At 43.3% G+C, this 24929-nt stretch overlaps 4 protein-coding genes across 4 annotated transcripts; 1 reads left to right on the top strand and 3 right to left on the bottom strand.

Annotated features, from left to right (window-relative positions):
* Positions 1–24: 24 nt before the first annotated feature.
* Positions 25–9882, bottom strand: wipf2a (WAS/WASL interacting protein family, member 2a). Its single transcript, XM_087802003.1, has 8 exons — positions 9448–9882; positions 4825–4947; positions 3793–3925; positions 3430–3585; positions 2558–3181; positions 1788–2024; positions 1623–1724; positions 25–1541 (listed from the first exon to the last, which is right to left on the bottom strand). The coding sequence occupies exons 2-8, from the start codon at positions 4879–4881 to the stop codon at positions 1498–1500; spliced, it is 1353 nt and encodes a 450-aa protein (XP_087658129.1). The 5' UTR covers positions 4882–4947; positions 9448–9882; the 3' UTR covers positions 25–1497.
* Positions 9883–10617: 735 nt separating this feature from the next.
* Positions 10618–11295, top strand: mrpl21 (mitochondrial ribosomal protein L21). Its single transcript, XM_087783017.1, has one exon. It carries the CDS (start codon positions 10623–10625, stop codon positions 11190–11192), a length of 570 nt encoding a protein of 189 aa, XP_087639143.1. The 5' UTR covers positions 10618–10622; the 3' UTR covers positions 11193–11295.
* Positions 11296–12180: 885 nt separating this feature from the next.
* On the bottom strand, positions 12181–14089 carry c1h6orf120 (chromosome 1 C6orf120 homolog). Its single transcript, XM_087783027.1, has 2 exons — positions 14021–14089; positions 12181–12887 (listed from the first exon to the last, which is right to left on the bottom strand). The coding sequence occupies exon 2, from the start codon at positions 12837–12839 to the stop codon at positions 12294–12296; it is 546 nt and encodes a 181-aa protein (XP_087639153.1). The 5' UTR covers positions 12840–12887; positions 14021–14089; the 3' UTR covers positions 12181–12293.
* Positions 14090–14609: 520 nt separating this feature from the next.
* Positions 14610–24627, bottom strand: npepps (aminopeptidase puromycin sensitive). The gene is made up of 23 exons (XM_087802013.1): positions 24312–24627; positions 22678–22762; positions 22528–22605; positions 22348–22469; positions 22167–22274; positions 21888–22088; positions 21726–21822; positions 21618–21651; positions 21023–21137; positions 20777–20941; positions 20035–20139; positions 19907–19967; positions 19740–19849; positions 19609–19672; positions 19411–19550; positions 19209–19343; positions 18909–19128; positions 17969–18111; positions 17844–17900; positions 17239–17346; positions 16997–17152; positions 16858–16905; positions 14610–15430 (listed from the first exon to the last, which is right to left on the bottom strand). Exons 1-23 carry the CDS (start codon positions 24585–24587, stop codon positions 15284–15286), a joined length of 2775 nt encoding a protein of 924 aa, XP_087658139.1. The 5' UTR covers positions 24588–24627; the 3' UTR covers positions 14610–15283.
* Positions 24628–24929: the final 302 nt, after the last annotated feature.

The following is a 24929-nucleotide window of genomic DNA, read 5'->3' on the forward strand; positions in this document are numbered from 1 at the left end:
AAAGAAGGAAAAGTGAAAGCGTCGCCCCTTTTCCCCACAGGAATATATTTATTTGAGAAGATAAAAACAAGTTGATTAACATGAGACACGGAGGCTCGTCGTCGACGGATGAGGTGAGAACCAGAGGACGTGTTTGTGCTCAACTCCCTGGTGTTTTTTTGTCTCAAACCCAAATCAAAATGAAACCTCACAAACATCCCATCGGCCGAGTCGCCCACCGGTCTTTAGTCCAGAGAAGTGCTACCACTTGTACCCCACGTATAATCATCTCCTATATTACAAACTTTACAGGATAAAAATAGATCAATAACTATGATTAGCCGTCCTGCCAATGTACAATAATAATCTTCTGCAATAGATTCTGTATGATCCGCCGTCATGGATGGCAAAGATGAGCACTGGTACCACCGGGGCGTGTAAGGCATGGACCAGCAGGCGGCGCTGCCTCACTCCGACCAGTTAGTGTTTCAGTTTATTAGTGTTCAATCGAAAAACTCTTGATTTTTTTTAAATTAAGACAAGTTCTTTCTAGAATTAGTTAACGTAGCTTCTTCAGTTTCAGATTTGCGAGTGGTGGTCTGGTTCTTGAGTGAAGTGCCACCGCCTGCCTCTGTTCTGTCAGTTCTCTGGCACTTAAGTGTTTTTACTTTTGGTTACCAACTCCATTTAATCGGTTTAACTGATCTTGCATAGCAACTACTCCTCCTGGCACCCACAGCCATACACTTTCAGATCAGAAGAGGGCGCCATTGACACTTTGGGATGGCAAAACAAACTTGCCATCCCAGTAAACGGCTTGATACTCAGTCACACAAATGTCAGGAATGTTTCTTTCTACCGTCAACCCCCAACACCGGTGACATCTTCTCCTCGCCAGAACATCGATTCATTTCCAGTTGGGGGCGACATTATCGAACATAAGAAAAAGGGAGGAATGAACAGTTCCATCAAAAGTTGGCAAAACATCCAGGAATGACAATAATTTAAAGGTGCAGAACGGTGCGCGCTTCCTCAGCTCATGTTTGGCACTCGAAGGCAACTGACGCCCCCTTGTGGCACTGACGGATGGCTTGTGAGAAAAAAAAATACAGACCCAAAAAATATCCCCACATTCATGGCATCAGTGGAATCCATCTGCTGAGAACTCAAACTCCTTAGTGTTGGTTCTTACACCAAAGAAAAAAACACCCAAAAATGATAAATGATGGAAAAGCTTCTGTCAGAAAAATGGAATCACCCATTCAAAAAAAAAGATGGAATGCTTCAGTTGGTCCTGATATGTCAAAGAAAAGTGCCCCAGCTCAGGTCAAAGGTCGCAGCGGTCCGAGTCTTGCCTGCTAGTGTTTTTTGTTTTTTTTTTCGTGCAAAGGTTGAGGCGAGAGGTCGAACCGGCCTGCTGCAGTGGAATTAAGGTTCCGGCTGGTGCTGAAGGGTATGAGTGTGTGTGCGGCGCCGGTGACTCGCCTCCGACTCACAGTTCAAGTCCTGACGGGCTCCTCACCTGCTGATGGGTGGTGCGGGAGGAGCTCCTCTCACGGTGGCTGTGGAGAGAGACAGAGGTGAGGAGGAGGAGGAGGAGGAGGAGGAGGAGGAGGAGGAGGAGGAGGAGGAGGTGCTCGTACCTTTACCGTTCTTGCTCGGGTAGACTTTGCTGAAATGTCTGTACTCCTCGGGGGGCGGCAAGTCTTCAAGCGGGTGGAAGTTGAACTTGGACTCAAAATCATCTGAGGACCAATACCAGAGTGAGACGGACCATCACACGACAAGTGGGAGGTGCAGAGACTCACCAATGTGGGACTTTGAGGAGGGGATGGAGGAGTGGCCGTTCCTGATGGGCGGCGGCGGAGGGGGGGGTCCTGCCGGGGTGCGGGACGAAGACAAAGAGGAGGAAGACGACGAGGTGGGAGGAGGAGGAGGCTTGACCACTCGACTGGGTGGATCGGAACTGTGGCCACGGTACGGTGGCGGCGGAGGAGGGGCTTCTCGTCCTCCGTTGCGGGCGCCAGAGTGAGGAGCCTGTGGAGCTGAAGGAGGAGAGGGGGATCAACGTTTGGACTTTCAGCTCGTTCATCTCACTTTTCCACATCCTTCCACCACACTAACGCCAACTGAAGTAATGCCAGTAAACACACCTTGAAGCATAGACTCAACTTTTATATTCTTTGACTGTCCATCTATACAAGTGTTAAAAGATCATCTTTCTTGCACTACTGTGAGTTAGCACAGGTCATGCTTTGACTAAAAAGCAGAAATGACTGCGTAAGGAAATAAAATATCGCATTTATTTTACTAAAGAGTTTCAATGTTTCCCAACATTTTGAGAACATATAAACAATAACCTTCTACCTAACCTAACCTCAAGGAAATACTTTCCAATTGTAAACATTGATTTTCTCATCTCTGCAGAAAATAATTTTGTAATCTTTGGTGCGATGCTTTATGAAGTTAGTGATGTTGAATCTTGAATCGAATATTGAAGATAAAGTTGTGCAAAAAGTCAATGTAAACATCAGTTTAGTGAAGAAACGCTGACATGTTGCGTTCAAAGCGGACGTACCTGCCCTGCGTCCGGGGGGGTCTCTGGTGGGGGGCTGGGGTCTGCTGGGCTGCTGCAGGGAAGGTGACAATGACGGGGGTGGAGGAGGGGCGTGGCTGCGTGCCTGACTGTTGTGTTTCTTGGTGAGGGAGTTGTGCCGCTGAGGCAGCTCCGGCGCTCCGTCCACATGCGAGGGCCCGTTAGAGATGGAGGTGTGTGGCCGGTAGGGCGGCGGGGGTGGAGGCGCTGATGAACCACCGGTCGGGGGTCTGCTGGCACTGGTCGGGGTGGGACCCCTGTTGGGTGTGGGTGGCAGGGGCTTCTCGCGGTTGTGGGAGGAGGAGGAGGACTTGGGAGTGGGAGGGGCATTGCCACGACCTCCTCTGTTGAAGGGCGGCGGAGGCGGCGGGGCAGAGATGCTGTGCTTCATGCCGCTGCTGGAGGAGGAGATGCTGCTGCTGTTGCTGCTGGACGTCCTGGAGATGTCTGGCAGTGACGGTCTGTGGGAGCGTTGCTGCTCCGGAGGGGACGGCTTGTTGGGCGGGTTAGGGGAACTGGATCGGCCTGTGGGGGGACGAGGGGCTGCCGATCGTGAGCCAGGGGGCCTTAGAGCAGACCTGCCCACAGACCCACCTGAAGAACCGTCTGTAAGGAAAAGAGACACGGATGAGGACGAGAGTGAAAGACAAGAGCAGAAGAGGACCCGAGAAGAAAGTGCGGGACACAAGGTTAAGATGAGATACAAGAGTAACGTGAGGATTGACGGGAAGATGAGGAAGGCGAGGATATGAGAGAGGAAGGAGAGAGGATACCAGGAAGGCGAAAGAAAAGAGGTCACGAGGAAGGAGAGGAAAAACTTTTCCAGCTGTTCTAGACAAACAAGCTTCATTTACCTCCAACTGGTCGTAACTTTGGCACACCACCTTGAAAAAGACCTCCCATTCCCATCGGAGCTCCGCCTCCAAATCCTCCTCCACTGCCGCCGCCGCCTCCACCGCCTCCACCGCCTCCACCGCCTCCACCGCCTCCACCGCCGCCGCTACTAGATTCTGGAGAGAAGACGAGAGTCATCATCAAGATATTGGCAGGAACTGGACAAGCTTGCCTTAAGGGTAGTTTTAAGCTGGGATTCAACTGAAGCTTGTTTTGCTTTTTTTTTTTTTAACAATTATGTTTATATCTTCAGAAATGTAACCACCAATCCAATGCCTGATATTGACAGTCATTTTAGTGATCCTGCGTGTCGGGAGACTTACTTTCTATCTGGGGGGCACTTCGGTCGTTGACGCCGTTGACCTTCTTGAGCCTGGCACCTTTGCAAATGTCTGTCAGGAGCGCGCCACGACCTTTGGTCTCTGAGGAGGAGAGTTTTGGAGGCGTCGTGTTGGCCTGTGGAGTAAAGTAGTTAGTAACGCGTTCCTCTGACCGCTCCACTCACAAGCAAATGTGTTGTGACACAGTACGCGTCTCGTCCTCGACTCGAGGAGGGAGGCATTCAATTGTGTATCGTGTGTGTTTGAAGGAGAAGCCACAAAAAAAATGTAGGAAGGGAAAATACAATGTAATTATGTGATGTTGTTATCAGTGAAATAATAATAACTTTTTCATCCAGACATTTTACTTTAAATATCATTTGCTCAAAATTGTCCAAATATTTTTGAGGAATAATAATCACAAAAGGAACTGATGAAAAAACAAAAAGGAGGATAATTTCACTTTTTAATAGAACTATAACAATGAACCGAGAAATTACTAGATAACAATTATTAGTGTAATTTCAATTGTTAGTCTGCTGTTCAGTCTTTGTGATATTAAAGAAATATAATTATTTATATTACTTTATTTTAATAAATATTGAAACGTGATAATAAATGAATATATGATTTATTTTGGGTAAATGGCTAATGTTTAAAGAAAAAAACCCTCATTAAATGAATAATTATAGCTAATTAGTTGTCAGCTTTGTCTGAAGTTTTCTGATGGCATTTGAACACATCTTCTCATCTAAAGCTTGGAGCACCTTTGGTGTGACATCACTGAGGTGTAATCCAAACGATTACCGAGTAACGTGAGATGAAAATGTGACATGAGTTAGAAGCCATGCATCTGGTGATATCACGTGAACACAATAGTGACGAGGGTGTCGTTGCGAGTAAAGTTGGGTACGCCCTGATGAAGACGTGTCCGGACCGGTGAGCGAAACGTGACAAGCTCACGAGGGTGCGTGATCAAAAATCAACTTCTGGGTGGAATAAGTGTACAGATTTGCTCAGATAACTGCCGCTGACCTGATTGAAGGTGGGAGGAGGCGGGGGTCCCGGAGGAGGAGGAGGAGGGATTGGCATTATGTCCGGCTGTTAGGCTCCTCGCTGGAACAGGTGAGAACGAGGGTCTTCACTCAGGCAACGACACTGCAGAAACACGCATTTAAACACTTGAGTATTGGTTGTTGGTTCCCTGGTGAGGAGTAAGATTTTTTGTTTGTGGCATTCAGACTTCTGCAAGATGGGGATTGCCCAAAATGAACTGGCACATAAGTGATAGTTCATCAAAGTTCACTAATTTTCTACAGACACTGATGTCGACTGAGGGTTGTCAATACCACAAGCACTTCCAGTCAACTGTCTCAACTAGAAGAGCTCACAATATTTACCCGCAGTACTTCCTTTCATGGTTGCGTTTAAGCTTCCGCTACAAACAAGCTAAAATGTAGACTTTTATAGAGTTTTTTCAGAATAATTCCTCATGCTGAGGGTTCAATACAAGAGGAGCACCAGGGAAGTATTTGGATGTTTTTGTTGTCGTTTCGGTGAAGATAAAGACACTGGTTTCTTCATTAAAATGGACATACAAAATTTTTGAATATTTTTCCTTTTGTCACATGTGTCATTTTCATCATTTCCTGTGATGCACACTGACATATATATTCATTGACCAAAAAGAGAAGAAAACCCACACACTTTAACACAGATAGGGTGTCAAAAAGCAAAGAAGGAAAGCCTATGTTAAACTGTGAATTTTAGTTGTCAAACATATTGTCCACCCCTAGCTTGTACGCGCTAGTGTTAACAATAGCGAGAAGATTGTAGCTACTCAGTCTCATGAGAAGCGTTCTTACTTTACATGGACCAATCCGGGTCACTGTTGGTTATGTAATCTTACAGGGAGGAAACAATTATCTGGCGTCACAGAGATCCATCATCCGGGAGAGACTCAAGCAGCAGACATTTGTCAAGATGTCTCCTGTAAAGGGAGGAGGCCCTGGGGCAGACCCTGCTGGACTGCTGCCCCTGTGACCTTGGACAAGGAAGGGGGAAGGACAAAACTTCCAGTTGGTCAACTATCAGGGTAATTCTGCGCAACTTGATAAGGTTTTTCAAGCATCATAAACGTACACAAAATCCGGGACGATACCTTTTTTCCAACCCTTAGTTAGATGTTTAGATGCACGTCATGTCAGAGCTGGACATGATGCCAAACGTTCCGGAACACTGTGGAAACACAAGTCTGTTCCCAGCAGAACATTCCTGAAGGAGGGACGCGGGTTGCTGAAGCAGCCTCTGGGAAACGTTTGAGCCCGGGAACCGGCAGTCGCCCGATACACGGCTGAGAATAGTTTCAGTGTGTGAGTAAGCCTGCTCAGACAGGTCGGGGCTGTGGAAACACAGCAACGCCTCTTTTAAAAAGAGAAATAACAACCCGAATATCACAAAAACACTCACCTGCTTTGTGCAGTCGTCTTTTTTTCACATTCATCTTTTTCATCAGTAATGACGTGTTTAGATCATACGAGGAGAGGCCAAAGTACACAAGCGATTTTTGACCACAATTCTAGTTATTTGCAGGTAATGTAGGTCGCAGGTCACCTTGAGGAAGAGGTTTACTTCTGCCTCTGTGAATCTGGAGTGACGACCACTTTGACGTAACTTTCTCTGCAGAACTGCTTCACTCGCCTTAAGCCTGAAGGCTTCTTATAGTTAAGAGTTTAGATCATAAAACAATGAAGCACAATTTGAACATTTTCTTGTTCAAATTTGAATACATAAAAACGCCCCAGGGGTTTCACCAGTGACCCGCTTTTGAACTTCAAATATTTATTCAGATACTTCTGTCTTTATTAATCACATTTATTAATTTATTGTAAATAAATCAGTAGAATTATCAATTATACAAATATCGTGGAACCAAAGGTCAGAGATTTTTGTAAATCTCAGCTTTATGGCCATCTTTTGTTGCGCGTCTGTGGTTCTTACAGCACTAATAAACCACCACAGCTGGAACTAATAACCTGTAGATCCCCGAGAGGAAGCACTACGTTTCTGTAAACTTGGAGGCTGTAAAGTGTGTCACAGCACATGACTGCATCTCCCCAAACCAGTTCCCGGCCGAAGCCTGCTGTCGGCTCCTCACCCCGCCCGCCCGTCACCCGAGTGTCAGGACAAGTTTTCACTGCAGGAAACCAAAAGGAATCTGACCAAGCGAGCTCTCGGGTGGTCACATGGTCCGAACAGAGGAACAGTAGAAACCCTGAAGGGGTTTGTTGCTCCCTCATTTTCTATCAAATTATTCAACGTACTCTCACACCACTCACCTGAGGAGGTGTGCGAAGGCAAGAAACAGAAAGTGTTGGTTTCTCCTGTTATGTGAAGACATTGATCGATGATCGTCATCAATTCCTGGTTATACAAAGAACGTCTTTGTGCGCTTTAGGATGAAAGTATAATCTCAGAGATAATCCATTATTTAAAGACTTCATTCAACATGTTTTCTCATGTTGGAGAAACTAGCAACAAGATCTACAGAGTCTCTGATGGATCGGGACATTAAAAAACTCTAAACCTAAAATATTTTGGTTAATGCGGCCATATCGGACACCACTAGTCAAACCTAATCTTGTTGAACCAATTCTTTTAAAACGTATGTGTAACACGATGTGTCTTTCTGTTACATTTCTAATATTTATATTGTTGCAGTGTTTTCGATGTCAACATTTGACCTTGAAACAAACATACAACCAATATTTGTCATCAATCAAAAGATAGTTGACTTGTTGTGAGCATCATGAAGATCAACAATTCAAACAAAAAACGCTGAAGCTCATCTAAAGCAATGCAACCAGGAACAGACATCTTGACTTTTTTTTTTTCAATAAACACATTCTTCTCGATGCAAGGTCAATCTAAGATGGGAAGACTAGATGTTTATCAACACAGCACATGTTATATCTGACCTTAAGCCAAAGGAAAAGATGGTGGCAAAAATGCCACACATAAACCCTCGAGCAAAAACTGAGGGCACCGTGACCAGTGTGCATTACATCTAAGATGACATTTTAATGCAGAATAAGTTATAATAGGAGATTAAGGGCCTACAGACAAGCATTTCATTTTTTTCAAAAAAATATTCCTAATGTTTTCAATATGAGGAAGACCACAACAGAGTGCCAGTCGGTACATTAGAATGGACATACATTTTGCCAATAAATCTTAAAAGAATAATTCCAAGTTACTCGACATGAGGGTGAGTAGAAAAAATGGGTGAAGTTTGACTTTTGTGTAAACTATCACTTAAGGACGTGTCAGATACTGAATTAGTGACTTGGAGATGGTTCCGTTTTTCTATCGATTATTTTGTGTCATTTTATTCAATTCTTTTCATCTGCCTGGCGCCACAAAACAAATAATCCACATTGTGTTTACAACACTAGCAATAACATCTGATTCTGACTAGTTTCAACCTTGAAGAATAAATGTTCTGTTCTTAAAGGATTAGTTTCAGTCTTTGTTGGTTCTTCAACATAGATTTTTTTAAAGGATGTCTAAAGCATGGCTCTTAAACTTTTTGGCAACTGCGAGCTACCGTCAATCGTAGTTTTGGGTTAGGGTTAACCCTTTAGGAAAAAGCCTGCACAAATAAAAAGGTTTTAAGATGCTTCTTGAAGGACTCCAACAAACTCAGGTTATATTAATCTAATGACATTTTTGTTTTTTAATATTAAATGGGACAAAACTAAAGGCAACACCGTATAAAAGACAAGATTGTCATTTATGAACATTTTTAAACAGGCCCAGTGGTACTCCTTCTGTAATGTTAGTGACCAGTTAAAAAAAAAGTATGGTTCTGTTTTAATGATTATAGATCAGCCGTCTTTGATAGATCTCTGAAGGCTCATAATCCAGGTTATCACAACTCTTAACTTGGATCTGTGAAGGATCATAGATCTCGTCTTTGTGATCACTAAAAGTATAGTTATTTTCTTTGATGGCTCATTGTTTGGTTTTAGACTTTAAACTCTAATTTCTCTGACAAATTATATGGTTTACCAGTGATCTCAATTTTCAATAATACATTTTAAGTAAAGAGCTGAATGAGTGGAAAGGTCACATGCAGGCATACGACTTGTTTTAGAATTGAAGTTTTAAAACACCCTCATCACTCACCACAAACAACATAAAATGCTAAGAAAAAAAATCCACTGAGGAAACCAACACATGATTGTGAAAGACACCACCTGAAGAAGGTTTAAAAACAGGTTGTAAAAAAATCAACAGGTTTTGAACGTTGACCCTCGTAATCTGCATTATCCCTCACAACAAAAGTAAGTGGGTCAGGATCTTAAAGTTTGATCCTCAAAAAAACGAGAAGAAACGTTTCTCCAGATGATGGTCCGGAGCCAGAAGCCAAAGTATCAGGAAGTGACTCGTTTATGGTGCAGGAAACATTCAAGGCCTGAACCTTAGTTTTGAGCGTTTAAACTGACAGCGTCGATACACTCAGAGTTCGCCATCACACGCTCACACACAAACTCATTGGAAAGATGCTACAACAGGACACGACTGTGAGCACAAAGATGACAGTGTCGGTTTCATGACAAGTGAATCGAGATAAACTCAGTAAAGTTAGCTGCTCACCTGAACTCGGCGCCTGTCCTCAAAAACAACATGAAGGAAACAATCCGTCCCAACAAGACCTAGAGACGGACCACCGCTTCAAAAGTGCGCAGGAAACGCGACCCCGAGGACCGGTGAAGAGAGTAAACAAGTCGCAGGTTCGCCAGCTGAGGCTGCCTGTCGACTGCTGGTCAGATCGGCTACACTGTTAGCTTAGTCGTTAGCATGGAAGTGTTTACAGTCCAGCTGTCAAACTTGCGTCCACAACATGTCCCGGCGAGGACAAGTGAACTCGGTAGAAAGCACAGGGACTTCGAGCGCAGACTTCACGACTGTTTCGCAATTCAACTGAAAGTTTATCCGCACTCTGGACCTGCGAGCGGAGCCATTCCCTCCGCGGACTGTTCTGTCGGCTCCTTCAAGGAAACGGGCCGAGAGGTACAAAATGGAGGGAGGTAGATCCGCGGTGCGTTCATGACGCTCGGAAATTATCTTTCCAAGTTTTAAACTTGGCAAAAAGTTACGAATAAACACAGAAGGCATATTTTAAAGATAAACTCCAAAGCAGTACGACTTATACTTTAGTAAGGGTTAGTGGTTGTTGACCATCTACCTGAGTTATTATTTAGAATGTAAACGAATGATTAATTGATTTGATGTTTTTAAACATTTGCCGGGAAATATCAAAACATTACTAACTCATGTTCACTCAGCTATTGTAATAAAGAAATAAAATACAAACAATTATTTATTTAACCTCACTCTAATTTCGTTACACTTTTTTAAAATAAAGTTTTTACTTTTAAATACATTTTCTGATATGAAAAATGTACATTTTTATCAACAAGCAATTAAAAACGGGACTGTGATTATTTATAATTTATTATTAGATGTTACAAAAGATCCCTCCCTCATGCTTTACATGCACTTTTTAATTTTCGTTGCTATCTTTTTAATTATTTATTTGTCTTTTTATACGTTTTGTATGTATTTATTTGATTCTATTTATTTGAATTTTTTTTATTAATTGGTTTTTATTTGTTATGGCTGTGGCCAAAATAATGTATCCTCCGGGGGATTAATAAAGTATTTATCGATCTATATATTTATCTAATTTCATCTGCATTAAGAACGTTTGCAGTAGTATTAGTGAGTGCTTTACGCATGCGCATTGTCACCAAGCACTTCCTGTCAAGATGGCGCTGTCTAGAGGATGCGCTGCTCTCTGGAGGACGTCGCGACACCGACTCTGTTTCCCCACTGTTGCCCGAACACAGAGCTCCGGAGCAGTCAAAGTGGTCCCGCGGACCTCCCTGTCCAGTCCGCCTTGGCCTGAGTTCAAGCCGGAGCCGGAGGAGGAGCAGCGCGAGCGACACGCCGCCGTGGTGAGCACCGTCAACCAGCGGATCCAGCAGCAGGACTTCGGCCGCCTGTTCGCCGTGGTTCACTTCGCGGCGCACCAGTGGAAGGTCACCGCCGAGGACCTGATCCTGATCGAAAACCACTTCGATGCGGAGTGTGGGGACAGGATCCGAATGGAGAAGGTACTGCTGGTCGGCGCGCAGGACTTCACGTTGGTGGGTAGGCCGCTGTTGGGGAAGGACCTGGTCCGGGTCGAAGCCACGGTGATCGAAAGGACTGAGTCGTGGCCCAGAATCCACCAGCTTTTCTGGAGGAGACACCGGTTCGAGCGCAGAAGGTTCATGACCCCGAAGCAGACTGTACTGCGGATCAACAGCATCGAGCTCGCACCCAGACTGACGTGAAGAACCCTGTTGGGATCTGGATGGACCAGGATTGTTGGAAAAACATTTCACACTCTTATATTTTTGTTTCAACAATGTGTTAATAAATAACGATCAACTACAATGTGTGCGATCACTGGACTAGAACCGAGCCAGACAGTACCACCATGATCAACTGATGTTCAGATGGTTAGTCATTAATGCCACATTTTGGTTCAGATTATACTTGAGCCCAACAACAATCTGGGATGGATAAGAGATAATAAGGATATAGCCTGTTCTATCAGCTAAAAGATAATATCAGGTTTAAATCTGATTAGTCTTTGAAACACTGTTGTGTTCAACTCCAAATCTGATAATGGAAAATACTGATGGGCAACAAACCTCCATTTTTAACATTTTCCTGACAAACTGAAAAACATCCTCTTTAACAAAGAATAAATAAAAATAATAATCATGGTAACATGACTTTGGCTTTATCTAGATGATTCATATGGAAAACATTGAGGATTTAATATGGGTCAAGTAAAAACAATGCTGTTTTAATATGCGAGTAAAAAGTAACATTGCTAAAATGTTTAATCCGATAACATTAGATTATTGTGAAAGCCTGGTTAAAGCTAAACTGTATTAATATATTACCTGAACCAGTCCATCTTAAATCTGATGGTCATTTAAGGTCTGAAAATATATAATCCCATTAATGATGTATACACAATCCTGTGTTACGGATAATCTGGATGAGGTTATTTTATAAGAATCATATTGCTCAACGTAAAAATCGTTCTGTTCAGATTATGCATTTAATTGTTGACACTTCTCCGACAGTGGTCCAGACATAAGCACTCCTGGAGGTGGGTGGAGTCTCCTGGTTCCAGCTCAAAAACAAACTGCATTGAAACTCAAAACATCGTGAACAGGAAGAACCTGAAGACCCACCTCGATGATCCACCAATCAGATGTATTCATTCCGGACTAATCTGAGGAATGACTTCAAATTAAGAGCGTGTTAAGAACTGGAGCCACTTTATTAGACTTGTTGCGACTGAAGGCACTGGTGGGTCAATTCACATCTTTAAGTGCCAAAACATGAAGTCCTGAATCTAACAAGTAAATTCAGGATCAGAAAAGGATCTCCAGCACGATCTTCAGAAGTCCAATCAGGATGGTCCAGAAGACAGACTCCTCCTCTTGGTACTCTTCCTCCGTCACCTGTGGCGACCGCTTTTGCTGCTGCCCGTCGTCCTCTTTGCGGTCGAAGGGGTCCTCTGATATGGTCTGGTCGTAGAAGACCCTCATTTCAAACTCGCTCTCCAGGTAGGATGGGTGTCCATAAATCCCGATACCCACTGGTCGGACAAAGTCCTTTGGCACCACAACCACGTCCGGCCCACAGGTCGCCGACTGCAGCTTGTACGTGTCAAAGCTGGGCCGCAGTGTCTTGTCGGACACGTAGAGGTCCGCATCGCCTGCCAGGCTGCGCATGTGCAGGACGATGCGACCATCGTGGTTGAGCCGCAGATAGCTGTAGTTGCCTGCCCCGATGTGGCCCTGGACCACATGCAGCAGCACCCACTCCTCAAGAATCCCCTCCTCAGCTGAGCTCACGAGGCTTCTGGTCTGGGTCAGCAGCAGGACCAGAACCAGCGTGCTGAAGCTCAGTGTCATGATTCAGTCATCTGTCAATCACTCTCCGCCTGGACAACACCAGACCACCTGGAATCAAAATGAGAAGAGGTGATGGTTCGACCGACCTGCACATTGGCCCTCAAATACGTTCACATTTGTGAACCTTTGCTAATCGATAAAATATGAAATGGAAGAAACTCTGTCCCGTGACCTCTGGTGGTCGACAGTGGAACAACAAGTTGACCTTTTTAAAGACAGAATAATACAATAGTGATATGTGGGTCACGCTTTGCTAAAGTGATTCAATGCAGGTTATCTGACATATAATCGACACATTGTAAAGTAAAAACAAGGAAATTACAATAGTAACAAGAATCAGCGTTTACTTTTTCTCAGAACTGAAACCATATAAAGTCTAACATGTTGCAAATTACAATTTACAAATTGGAGATAAAAATGTGAGATTGTGGAACATGTTTTAACAGTACGCCTTTGTCGCTTTAAGGCAATAAGCGATGATAAACGGCTGTATTGATGCGTGTTTTAAAACGTGTGGGAGTTTGCGGTCCTGCCGTAAGTGGGTTCCTTTAAGAAGCCTCCGTGCTGGATTATAAATAGTCTGTTGCGGTTTACATTTTCAATCTGTTCCAACCTCATCGCACAAAGCGTGGGAGTTACTTTGAGCCAACGGTTGGGATCCGAAACGTCACATTTATCAACTTAAATAACTTCATTTCCAAAAGTCAATTTCTTCTTTGTGCCCCGAGTCTTACAGACTTTGGACTGACACGCGAATGCATTTGTTTGGCACTTATTAACTCGACCTTTGCATCTGTTTTGGAAGTGATATCTGAACGTGTTTTTTTAATTCTCAAAACAAACATGAGGACGTCTAATGCTAACTGCCGCTGTCACCTGCCACACTTGTTAGCTCACTTTTACTTCGAAAGCTTCTCTTCTTCATAAAAACACACGCGGATCACTTCTTTTAACTTTGTTATAATTATTACACCGCTTTAAAGATGTTAAAGTGACATTTGCTTCCTTATTATCATAAATAAGCTCATTGCATTAGCACGCTAACTGTAATGCTAACCGGAGCCAAAACCGGGAAGTTCCCAGAACATTGAAATAAATAGAGTTCGATAAAAAGGAGTGAATTAAAGAGCGAATTGACGTAACAGAAGAGATCAAAGAAACGAGTGGCTCTGTTTACTTACTGCTGTCATTCCAGAACCAGAACCATCTTCCTCCTCACAGCAACCTGCTGGAACTAAGTTCTCTTCTTCGCTGCTGCTGCTACAAATAGACGAGAGCTGTGGCGCCCCCTGCAGGACATGGTAGTCCTCCTGCATTGAAACATCGACCACTCGTTCTCAAGTCTGAGCCTCTCTCGCCTCAAGAGCGCATGGACAATTTGTGAACCAAAGCAGTAATTTGTAGTAAAAATAGATATTATTAGTAGATCTCTGTATTTCTGGAACTTAAGGCAGTCTTCGGGTCCCTCAGGGAAGCGGCTAAGAAAAGTCTGCCATATGCTCAGATGACCCACAAACTACTACACACAGAAGAGTCAGCGCGTCTGAAGTGACATATTCAGAATTCTCTCTCCATTTTAATGAACACCTGTAGTTTTTTTTTTCCAAACAAAATAAATCAAACAAACACTCCACATATAGAAAATCATCTGCAACAGTTTTCTTCCCCAGGAAACCATGAACTATCCTCAAGACACACTCACTCAACATTTCTGTAACTTCCCTCAGCAACCGATCACGTTTTCTTCCCCAATGATCAATAAAATTAGTGTTTCTCCTTCAATTACATGATGGTTTCATGACATGTTTATTCAAACAATGGTATTTCCGCTCAACTCAAATGAGCTTGAATCAGACAAGAATCACACCGACACAGCCAGTAGGGGCCGACAGACCAGATTAGAGTTCATTGATCACCATTACGGGGCGCAGAGTGCACGCACCCTTGGACATGGATTGAAGGGATGGTCAGGGGTGTTACGACCTGTATTTAAGATATGTGGAGAGACACTGTCCACAACTTACAGGGTAAAGGAAGTTTAGTACCGTACTAGCGAGTCTAACCGCTCGTTTCCTCTTCAGTGCTTAATAAACAAGTCAACAGCTTTTCTAACCATGTGAACGCCGACTAATCACAGGGCCTTTGGGTTGGTTTTGAAGAAACAGACGTAAACAAAGCAGCAAACAAACGCAGATTCACAGTTGTCTCAGCTACTGGGGGGGGAGTTTTGGCGGTCGTGCGTGTGGACAGAAGGATTTAACCGTTTCTGAGCATCGCTGCAAGAGAGTCTGTGTTTTCAACACCTTCTCACATTCTTGGCGGCGACTTCTTGTTTCAAAGTGTTCATTTAGAGAAACAAAGCCAGCGTTCTGGAGAGTCAAAGGGGAGGCAGCCATGATGTTTGGGAGCGGTGTTGGGGGGCCAGGCGGGGCAGGAGTCGCTGATCAGACAGGGGGCGCCTTGCGCCGCAGTAGAAACTGGTGGATGTCGTCTGCGTCGCGCTTCAGCCAGGCGGCGTTGAGCAGGATGTTCTCGCAGCACTGCTGCACGGTCCGCTCCGCTGACGGCGCCGGGTGACTGTCGAAGAAACTCTAGACGCACAAGAACAAAAGGGTCAGCGGTGAGCCAGTCTGCTAGCTTGTTAACATGTCGCTAATACCAACGTTAGCACAGTTATTAGAAAGTCGAAGTTAAGGATCTATTTACTAACTTGACTTTCAGGTTCATAAGAAAGTAATGATTGTGGTTTCAATTCAAAGTTTATAACCACACGCATCAGATTAGTCAAGTTCTTACAAAGCAAGTGTAACGAGCCACATGTGTCACAATAGTAATAAACATCAGGAGCCTCTTATACTAAGGGGTTTTACACACAAAAAAATGTCAAGTCATGTCATGTATCAATAATGAAAAGTGCGGTACAACGTTCATAATTCCCACAAGGTCTGTAGGTCGCATATGCATCGCATCAGCTGCATGTCAGCCTCACTAGTCACGTTGAGACGTTCACATCAGAGTTAAATTAACGATCAATATTGATCATAAAATAACACAGTAGTTAACTTATTAATATGTTCTCATTCACCAAATTGGTGATCTGTATTGATTAAGACATCATCATTCATTTTATAATGAATAATTGAAGCTCCTTTTTTACGCTATTCAGAAAAATAAATAAATTATGAGCTTGTTTTTATAATACAACAAAGAAAATGATTCACGTCTGATGCGTCAAGTCAACAAAAGTCATGAAGATTTTTGTGAAACAGCGTTTGATCAAAGTGAAGCTGCAGAATGAAAGGAGCTGAACCCATGTGATCACGTGATTGGAGCCATCTCTTTGAAAAACACACCTAAATAAATACACGGTCACATGGTTTGTTCTTTTGTACACAAAACGTTTTTATTTTATAAATGTTATAAGAACTCACGTGTGTGTTGCAGTTGAGTCTCACATTTATATGAAACTTAGAAGATCAGATCATCTTCATCAATACACAGTACTTTAAGTTACTGATTTACACTTTTATTCTTGTTAAACTCTTTTTGAGACGTCTCAAATAAGCCCCTGATCATCGGTTAATAAAGTATTCACGTTAATAACTGTATATAAAATATAAACATCTACACCGGAGCTCATCTGCACTATTTAAATGCAAGTATGTGGTCCATATCAGACATGTTTAAATTAACGAGTATAAACAGTTAATCCAGTTTACATTCATGTTTTCATTCTGACCACGGAGAGAAAAATCATGACTCTAATTCATTTAAAAATCATTAAAATATGTAAATGAGGGCGTGGAAAGGGATGAACAAGTCTGCGATTAATTCTAGGTTGATGGGATGTACGAAGGAAAAGTGCCTAAATTCGTGTCGCGCACAGATTCATACATCTGAATATTTTTGTGCTGCGTCATCTTCTGGATTTCAGCTTCCGGACATATTTAGTAGAAGTTCTACTACGAACTTCTTAGAACTTCTTAGCCCCAGATGTTTGCCAGAGAGGAAAACTCACCTTCACTTCAGCCGCCATTTTGTCGATTGCAAATCCATCAACGGTGAGCTGCACACACACACACACACAAATACACAACTCAATACAGGTTGTCGAGAACAAATTGGTGCTTCGCGAATCACTCCGCTCCAGGTCTCACCTTGACGAGCCGCGATATGAGGAAGCCGCCTTGATACCGGTTATAAAGTTCTTCCCAGTTGTCCTTGACGAATTTCCAGGCAGCTCGGCGTCCTTGTTTACCACTTCCTGCCACGCCGCCGATCACCGACACCGTGTCCTGAGGACGGACGTCCTCCTGAGGCGAGACGGAGAGAGCAAGTGTCTTGAATGTCAGAGGAGGGTCAACGCTGCATGTGTGTGTGTTTGTTTGTGTGCGTTTACCGAGAGGGCAAAGGTTAGCACTTTCTGGATCAGCTCAGGAGAAGAAATGGCTCCCAGTACTCGTTCTATACGGTTCTTCTCTTCCTGCATGTCGGCCAGTTTGTGAAGCTGCGACAGAGAGATATTTCCAACATGAGTTTGGAAGAATCTGGATCAGAGCCAGTAAAACAAACAGTCTTGTTGAACGAGTGAATGCTACATTTGGACTTCAGTACTTCGCTTCATCATTTATCTGCGTTATGATTTCTGAGTGTGAGCAGGAAACGGAAAAAGGTTCATATTCTCCTGCAAGAATCCACCATGAAGTCTGGATAAGTTTTCATATTAACCTTTTTTCAAAGCTGGTAGAACACAGAGAGAAGTAGTGAGTCCCAAACTGTGCACTTCTGCACTGACACTTAATATTTTGAGTACACAAATGTGTTCCCACAGTGTGTGAAAATGTAGTTTAGTGCACTGTGAGCACTTAATTGGTGCACTCATACAGGCCAGAGAATGTGTGGACACTTTCCACCCTTAACGACCGCCATCTTAGTGACGTGGATGATGCTAAGCGAAGCAGATAAAGATCTCCGCGTCAGATCTTAACAGTAGAAGATGCTGACCTTCAACATGGTGTCGAGTGTTGCCCCGTCTCCGTGCTTCAACACAGTCAGGTACACCTGAAACACAAAACATTACTCAGGAAAAAAAGTCGTCACACCGAAGGTCAAAACAAGTCTTTGCGTACCGGGCTTCTGAGGTCGGCAGCGAGAATCTGCTTTCCTTCCACGTGATCCTTGAACCTCCGTCGAGCTTCCTCCAGCGTGGGTTTGTGTCCTGCCTTCCCCAGCTTCCCCAGAACCAGACTTCTCAGCAGAGCATCCAGATGACCTGAAGCACAATCAACTGCTGGACTGACAAAGTGGTTTCCAAAGTTTTTAATAATTGAATAAAGAAAATTGAGTATTTTCTAAATTAATAAAGTATTTTTTGACACATACAGTTGATTCCAATAATTCAGAATTGTTGTCTTTTTTAGTCTGTAGCCTTTTAAATACTATATTAATATATTATAATGGACGAATTATTATAAAGTGTATTTATTTATTATTTATTCAGTATAAGATGTTATGTTGATTTTAAAGGCTACGAATTTAATTCATTAAGACATTTTGAATCAAATGTTTCTTAAACAATCACATTTTTGTAGTCAATCATAAAAAAATAAATAAAATACATTTTAAAATTGAATTATGTAAAAATATGCATTTTCTGATTTTTAATATATATATATATATATATATATATATATATTAATGAAATGCCTAAAAAACCCAACAGTTTCAATATAAAAATTCTAAATATTAGAAATGTTCAATTCAAGTGTTCAATATTCTGATGGCGCTGACACACTTGCATAGATACGAGTGTCTTAGCAGTCATTTGTGCTGGAAAGCTTTTCTCGTTTTCTCATTCAATTTTTTATTCAACAGCTTGACTTTTGATCTGAGAATCTTCTACACAGCTCATCTGGAATATTAATAGTCAAGTGGATTACAGGATGCCTTTTATGGTAATCTGGATTATGTGTAGAAGCGGTTCTGCTCCACTTTCATCCAGGTCAGCGATGACTTGTTGTATGTGACACAGAGTGAACACGAGGTTGTGTGTCGTCTCTGGCATCTCACCTTCGCCCGGCCTGTTGTCCCAGCCCAGCTCCAGACCGATGGGGGTGAACAGGTCCCGGATGAACTCCTGAATCTCCTCGTGGAAGTCGGTGTGGGCCAGAAGAGAAGACAGTACGCCAAGGTTGCAGCTCAGATCACTCCACACAGTGTAGTTGGTCTCGTTGACGAAAGCCTCCATCAGCTTCAGGACCTCCACGGTGCTGATCATCCCGGCACGAGACTGGCAGCAGAGACATGTTCAGATCCTCCAAACAAAGACACACCAATGCTGGTGATGGACGATGAGTTCAGGGTGCTTACCAGAGAGAAGAGGTCGTTCTGGAGACCCAGCCTGTCCACAGGCTGTAGGCTGCGGTCTCTGATGGCCGGCAGGAGAGAGTCCAGCATGGCAGAGCTATACTGGATTCTATAGAAGCCCACGGTTCCGGGGTTGACCTGATAGAGAAACTCCCTTCAACACACATTCAAACTCAACAGAGATGAACTCGCGGCAGGTTCTGACCTTCACCCAGTGCTCAGGAGGCACGCCACTCAGGGTGATGGTGGTCTCTGGGCTGTCCAGCAGAATCTTCATCTTGCAGCACTTTGGGTCCTGGCTGGTACAGATGCTGATCGGTACCATCCAGCTGGGACACTGCTCACCTGGAAAACCAGAGGTTACCATAGCAACGCTTTCATCATCAACAGAACAGACACCAACCATCGTGAGGTCCGCTGGCACAGAACTTTTTTTGGGACAGCTTGAGCACACGGTCTTCTCCTCGCTAAGATGACATCACAAAATTAGACTTCCTTCACCCGCGTCATGTTCGGAATATTGGTAAACCTTACCTGCTCCTCGTTCACCTCGATGATGGGGAAGCCCATCTGTTTGGTCCACGAGCTCATCACGGCGGCGATGGGCTTCCCGCTGGCGTTCTCCAGACACTCCCACAGATCCTCTGGGAAGCATCTCACCGGTCAGACATCAGAGTCAGCACTTGTGTTCAGGTACATACCTGTGGCGGCGTTCTTGTGCTGGAACTTCAACAGGTAGGCGTTCATTCCTTTTTTGAAGTCCTGTGATGTAAAGCACACGGATCAGAACACATCGGGTCACTGCAGACACCAGCAGAACTGAGCCCACCTCATCTCCGATGTAGTTGTGCAGCATGCGGATGACGGACGCTCCTTTGCTGTAGGAGATGGCGTCGAAGATTTCGTCCACCTCTGATGGGTGACCCACGTTTACCTGGAGAAGGAGGACCATGTTCAAGTACCCAGAACACTGTGTTCAACAGTTTGCTATATGTTTAATAATACAATTCATCACTTATATGAATTACTTATATTATCACTCAGAATAGTGGAATTAATCATTAAACATTTTTTAATAATTATTAAATAATTTCAATGTATAAATTGACATTGTTAATGAATAATAAAAGGTTTTATTAATATATTCACATAGTTTGATAATTTAATTCCAAAAAAAACAACAACTGATTTTCTAATTCTAATATTTTAAATTCATAGTAGTGTAAAAGTGCCACCAGAAAATACCAAGAGAAAAAAAGGCTACATGAACGGAAAATATATATTTTTAATTGAGGATATATTTAATAGAAAATTAATTATCATAAATAGTATATCAAATGGTTTGTAAAAAACAGAAAAATATTTTGAGAATATTCACATTATTGAATTAATTATTCTAAAAGGAAAGTAAATGATAAAAAAAAACATTTCAATAAATATTGTAACGAATATACTAACACGAACCTTGTCTTTTGGGAAAAAACATGAACATTTCAGGGGAAAAAAAATGGTATTCTTGACATGAAATGATTAAAAGTTCTACGAGTTGCAGACTGATAATTCTCAAGGACCTCAATGGGGTGACTGCTGTCCAGCGCATCCAGGTCCAGTGCACGGGTGTAGTCGGCGGAGACAAACTGGGTCCAGATGTCGTACTCCGGGAAGCAGTGGTCCACGCACAGGTACTCGATCCAGGAGGCGAAGCCCTCGTTCAACCACAGGTGGGTCCACCACTCCTGCAGACCACGCGTCGTTCAATGTAGGAAATTATTAACGATCCGTGCAACATCGACAACTACTGACTGATGTCTAGTTACCATAGTGACCAGGTTGCCAAACCACTGGTGTGCGAGCTCATGTCCCACCACTAGTGCCACCCACTGTTTGGATGAGGAACAGGAGTTCTTTGGATCGATGAGCAGCGCCGTCTCCCTGAAACACAGAGAAACCTTCTTAAGCTTGGTTGAACAATCGACGTGATATCACCTGAATCAAAGTAGCCCAGGGGTCACGTGTGGCCCTTTGACCTAAACTCGTTTATGAAACATTTTTTTAATTGTATTTTATTTATAACTAGTTATTCTTAAATGTATTCCTAGTCATTTCTCAAGTTATTAGAACTTATTTTTTCTTGTCTTTCTCATCTTTATACGTCAAAAAGAACTGAATGTAAAATAAATGCATCAGAAATGTAATACCGTTATATGATGTGGACATTGTAATGGTTTAAATTTTAAACAAAATGTATTCTATACTTTTTAATAGAATTTGTATAAACAATGTACAACAACATCCTTTATTTCAGCACTTTTTGCACCCGTTTTTCATATTTGCTGGTTTTGAGCCATTTTCTTACAGTCACTTTAGAAAATATAATCGTCTCCCCTTTCCCTAGAAAAAACATCTACACACCTGTAAGTAACAAGGCCCCAGTTTTCCATGGCACCTGGATCAGAAAGTTCAGAGGTCAGCGTTACTACCGATTCACTGCCGACTCATCAGATAAACGTGTGCACTCACCAGCAGCAAAGTCAGCTATGGCTATGAGATCGATTTTCGGTAAAGGGTAAGGAACGTTGAAGTAGTCGTTGTAAAAAGGAAGGGTTCTTGTCGCCACCTGGAGAAGAAACGGGCGTCAAGATGTGGGTCGAAGCCGAAAATCTCCATTACGTCCATGCTCACCTCCAGCGCAAACTTTCCCTGCTCCGCCTTCCCCACGGGCGTGTAGACTCGTACCGTGATACCGTCCGACGACTGGCCCTCGACGTAGTCGTACTCCCCGATGACGAAGGCCAGCAGGTACGTAGACATGATGGGCGTGGTGGCAAACTTCACCTCCACCAGTGTGTCGTCCTCTAGATATGGCTGACGTTCGATGGCGTTCTGAAGGAAAGGATCATCGGGTTTTATAACTCTTGAAGACGGAATATTAAGGACTCAGATTCTACCTCCTACACTCACCATATTGGACAAGGCCACTCGGTCCTTAGGAGCAATGAGAGTGATGTCGAATGTGGCTTTGATTGCTGGCTCGTCCCAGCAGGGGAAAGCTCGTCGAGCGTCTGTGGCCTGAGGAGACACGCTTGGACGTGATGAACGATCTCAGAGCTGTGCAATTCTTCCAGGTAATAGTTGTTCTTACCTCAAACTGTGTGACGCCAGCATAGCGCACCTCCCCCGCGGATGTTGTGTATTTACTTCTATAGAACCCTTTCATTTTATCGTTCAACTCTCCAACGTAGTCAATCTTCAAGGAGCCAGAGCCTGGAGGCAGCAAAGGTTAAGTCACGATAGAGAGGAAGACTTGTCTGAGCCGGTGTACCTTTCTGTAGCGTGCTGGGAAACGACAGCGTCACCTTCTCATCCTCGTTCTGGTAGTTAAACCCCGTCGCACTGATTTCTAAACATCAATTCTAGGTTAGGTTTTTAAACGAGTAACACATTTAATACATGTTAAAACACTTTAACTCACCCTCTCCTCCCTGTGGTGCAAAAGAAGCAGTGATGATGTCGATGTCAGCGCAGTTCATCACAATCTGGTTCGTGGCCTGAGTGACCTGGAAACGATCCAGATTTAAAAATTAGCCTCAGAGAGCACAGATGGCCAATTAGTCACCCTGAGCAACTGGGACACACAGAGCCCAAAACATAACAACAGTGGACTGCGAGGAGACCCGATGACAACTGGCCCCGTCTGGTAAGATATTTGTCACCAGGCAGTACAGAAAGAATTAATGATTAACAATATTGGATTTATTATTGAGCCCAAATGGCCTTCACCTATCGACTCTCACGGTTACTCACAAATATTCACCTGTAAACTATTCAAATCTATTTAAAACAAAGGAACTATAGGTGCGGACCTGATGGGAAAAGCTTAAAAAGATTACACACCCCTTACACACAATGGGTCTCATTCAGGAACAGCGAGTAAATCTCTGCACAGTTTCATGTCTCTGCTTTTTACTCAATACAACAATAAATCTGAATCATCAAGGCGGGGATCTGATGCAGAGTTATTAGGATAAATCTCTGCACACGAATACATTTTATTTAGCCCATTATGAGCATAAATTCCTATTTTATTTATTTATTCATTTATTTATATAGATAATTCACAGTCATGAACACAATCTGGATTTTTCTGGAAGCTGTCAATAGTCAACTCATTTAACTAAATGTGATAGATCTTATTTATTCTTATGTTCAAATCCTGATTTTAAAATGAATCTATTACAATGCCCATTATGAATTAAAGAACGTGAGTTAAGTAATATTGAATTCCAAAATCCCGTACATTTCCTCGCTGATCGGTTAAAATCTTGACAAACGAGAGGCTACAAGAGCGGAGTTCATCATGACGTAATAATGGTCTTCACTCCTCCAGCCAGCTGTAGTCACGGCCGCTTTGTTTATACACCGAATCCCTTGGAGGAGACTTCAGGATTGACCAATCGCAGTAGAGTGGGTGTGGTTATGGTTAAAAAGATTTAATCTCCAGAAAAAAAGTGTATTCAGTAAGCGGGGTTTAAGATTATTTTCTAACGTCAATATTTCAATGAAAAGAGAGTTTTGTACAAACAGACACTGATGAAAACAAGAGGTTTAGGATCTATTTAAGACACTTAATCATCACATTAGTTAAACTATAACACAGTCCTCGTCATCAAAATGATAAACTGTTGTTAAAACAGCAACGTTATGATTGTTTTTGAGTCAAAAACACGAACACGCTGCATGATCGTCACTAACCAACAACACAATTTGTCGCGAATAAAAACAAGCGTGTTGACAGGCGAGGCTAGCAGCAGGTGCTAAGCTAACATGATAGTGCAAGTCTTCCTCTTGCTTGTTGGGGGTCTTAACACGTCGAGCGTTTCGACCCCCGAGTCTTCACTCAGACGGAGACATAGTGAATGAAAAGCTGACGGGAAAACATCCGAGAGCCTTCATTCCGAGCTGAAGCTGTGCGCCTTTGGCTAATGATTAGCGAGCTAGAGCTACCTTTATCAGGGTTAGTGGGCTATAGCTAGTAGTCATGTTAGCTCCTCGCATTACATAACATTTATTAAACATGCAGATAATCCACGCGGCGATCACACGAACCTCCACGGTCGCGTCCAACTTGCCCTCGAAAGTGAAATCGACCAGGTCTGGCTTCAGACTCAAGCCGTAGTTGACCGGGTACACGTCAGTCGGTAACCGCACGAAGGGCCTCCTGTCAGGCATGGTTCCTGTGGTGTATCCGGGAGCTGGTTCAATGGTAGACGGACGCGCCGACAGTAGTATCCGGGCCGAGAAGGAAGACGCGGCGGTGCGAGCGGAGCAGGAGGGACGTGTGAGCACTGACAGCGAAACCCAGCGGCCCAGGAGGAGCAACATCAACCGGATCACTCTCAGGCGGATTCTCTCCCTCGGTCGCCCAAACAATTCAAGACGTACGTCGATGACGTCATCGCGTCACAGAAAACGTTCAGATGACGTACGAAAGCTTTACATCGCGGGGCTTCCCAAAAAATAATAGCGACGTAATTCCTTTAAAGAATCCTCCAATTAATTAAACTTAAATGTAAACCAACATTATTAAATTATCAAAAATTAGCTGTCAAAATATTTTTTGCCTCCGTTTACTAAACCTAATTTTTGTCATTGTGATTTAGTGGAAATAACCAGAATAACTGAATTTGGACCGTTACGTCATCAGCGCTGCTTCAATTCGTTGAA

The sequence above is a fragment of the Callionymus lyra genome, chromosome 1 (genome assembly GCF_982586985.1).
Source record: "Callionymus lyra chromosome 1, fCalLyr1.hap1.1, whole genome shotgun sequence".
Classification (NCBI taxonomy): domain Eukaryota; kingdom Metazoa; phylum Chordata; class Actinopteri; order Syngnathiformes; family Callionymidae; genus Callionymus; species Callionymus lyra.

Coding starts and splice junctions, on each gene's coding strand:
- mrpl21 (XM_087783017.1), top strand. CDS start 10,623: ATGGCGCTGTCTAGAGGATGCGCTGCTCTCTGGAGGACGTCGCGACAC.
- c1h6orf120 (XM_087783027.1), bottom strand. CDS start 12,839: ATGACACTGAGCTTCAGCACGCTGGTTCTGGTCCTGCTGCTGACCCAG.
- npepps (XM_087802013.1), bottom strand. CDS start 24,587: ATGTTGCTCCTCCTGGGCCGCTGGGTTTCGCTGTCAGTGCTCACACGT. Junction 21,138..21,617: donor TGGGGCCTTGTTACTTACAG/GTGTGTAGATGT, acceptor TCTGTGTTTCAG/GGAGACGGCGCTGCTCATCG. Junction 17,901..17,968: donor CTGCCGACCTCAGAAGCCCG/GTACGCAAAGAC, acceptor TTTGTGTTTCAG/GTGTACCTGACTGTGTTGAA.
- wipf2a (XM_087802003.1), bottom strand. CDS start 4,881: ATGCCAATCCCTCCTCCTCCTCCTCCGGGACCCCCGCCTCCTCCCACC. Junction 3,926..4,824: donor CTCCTCCCACCTTCAATCAG/GTCAGCGGCAGT, acceptor TTTACTCCACAG/GCCAACACGACGCCTCCAAA. Junction 3,182..3,429: donor AAAGTTACGACCAGTTGGAG/GTAAATGAAGCT, acceptor TTTTCCTTACAG/ACGGTTCTTCAGGTGGGTCT.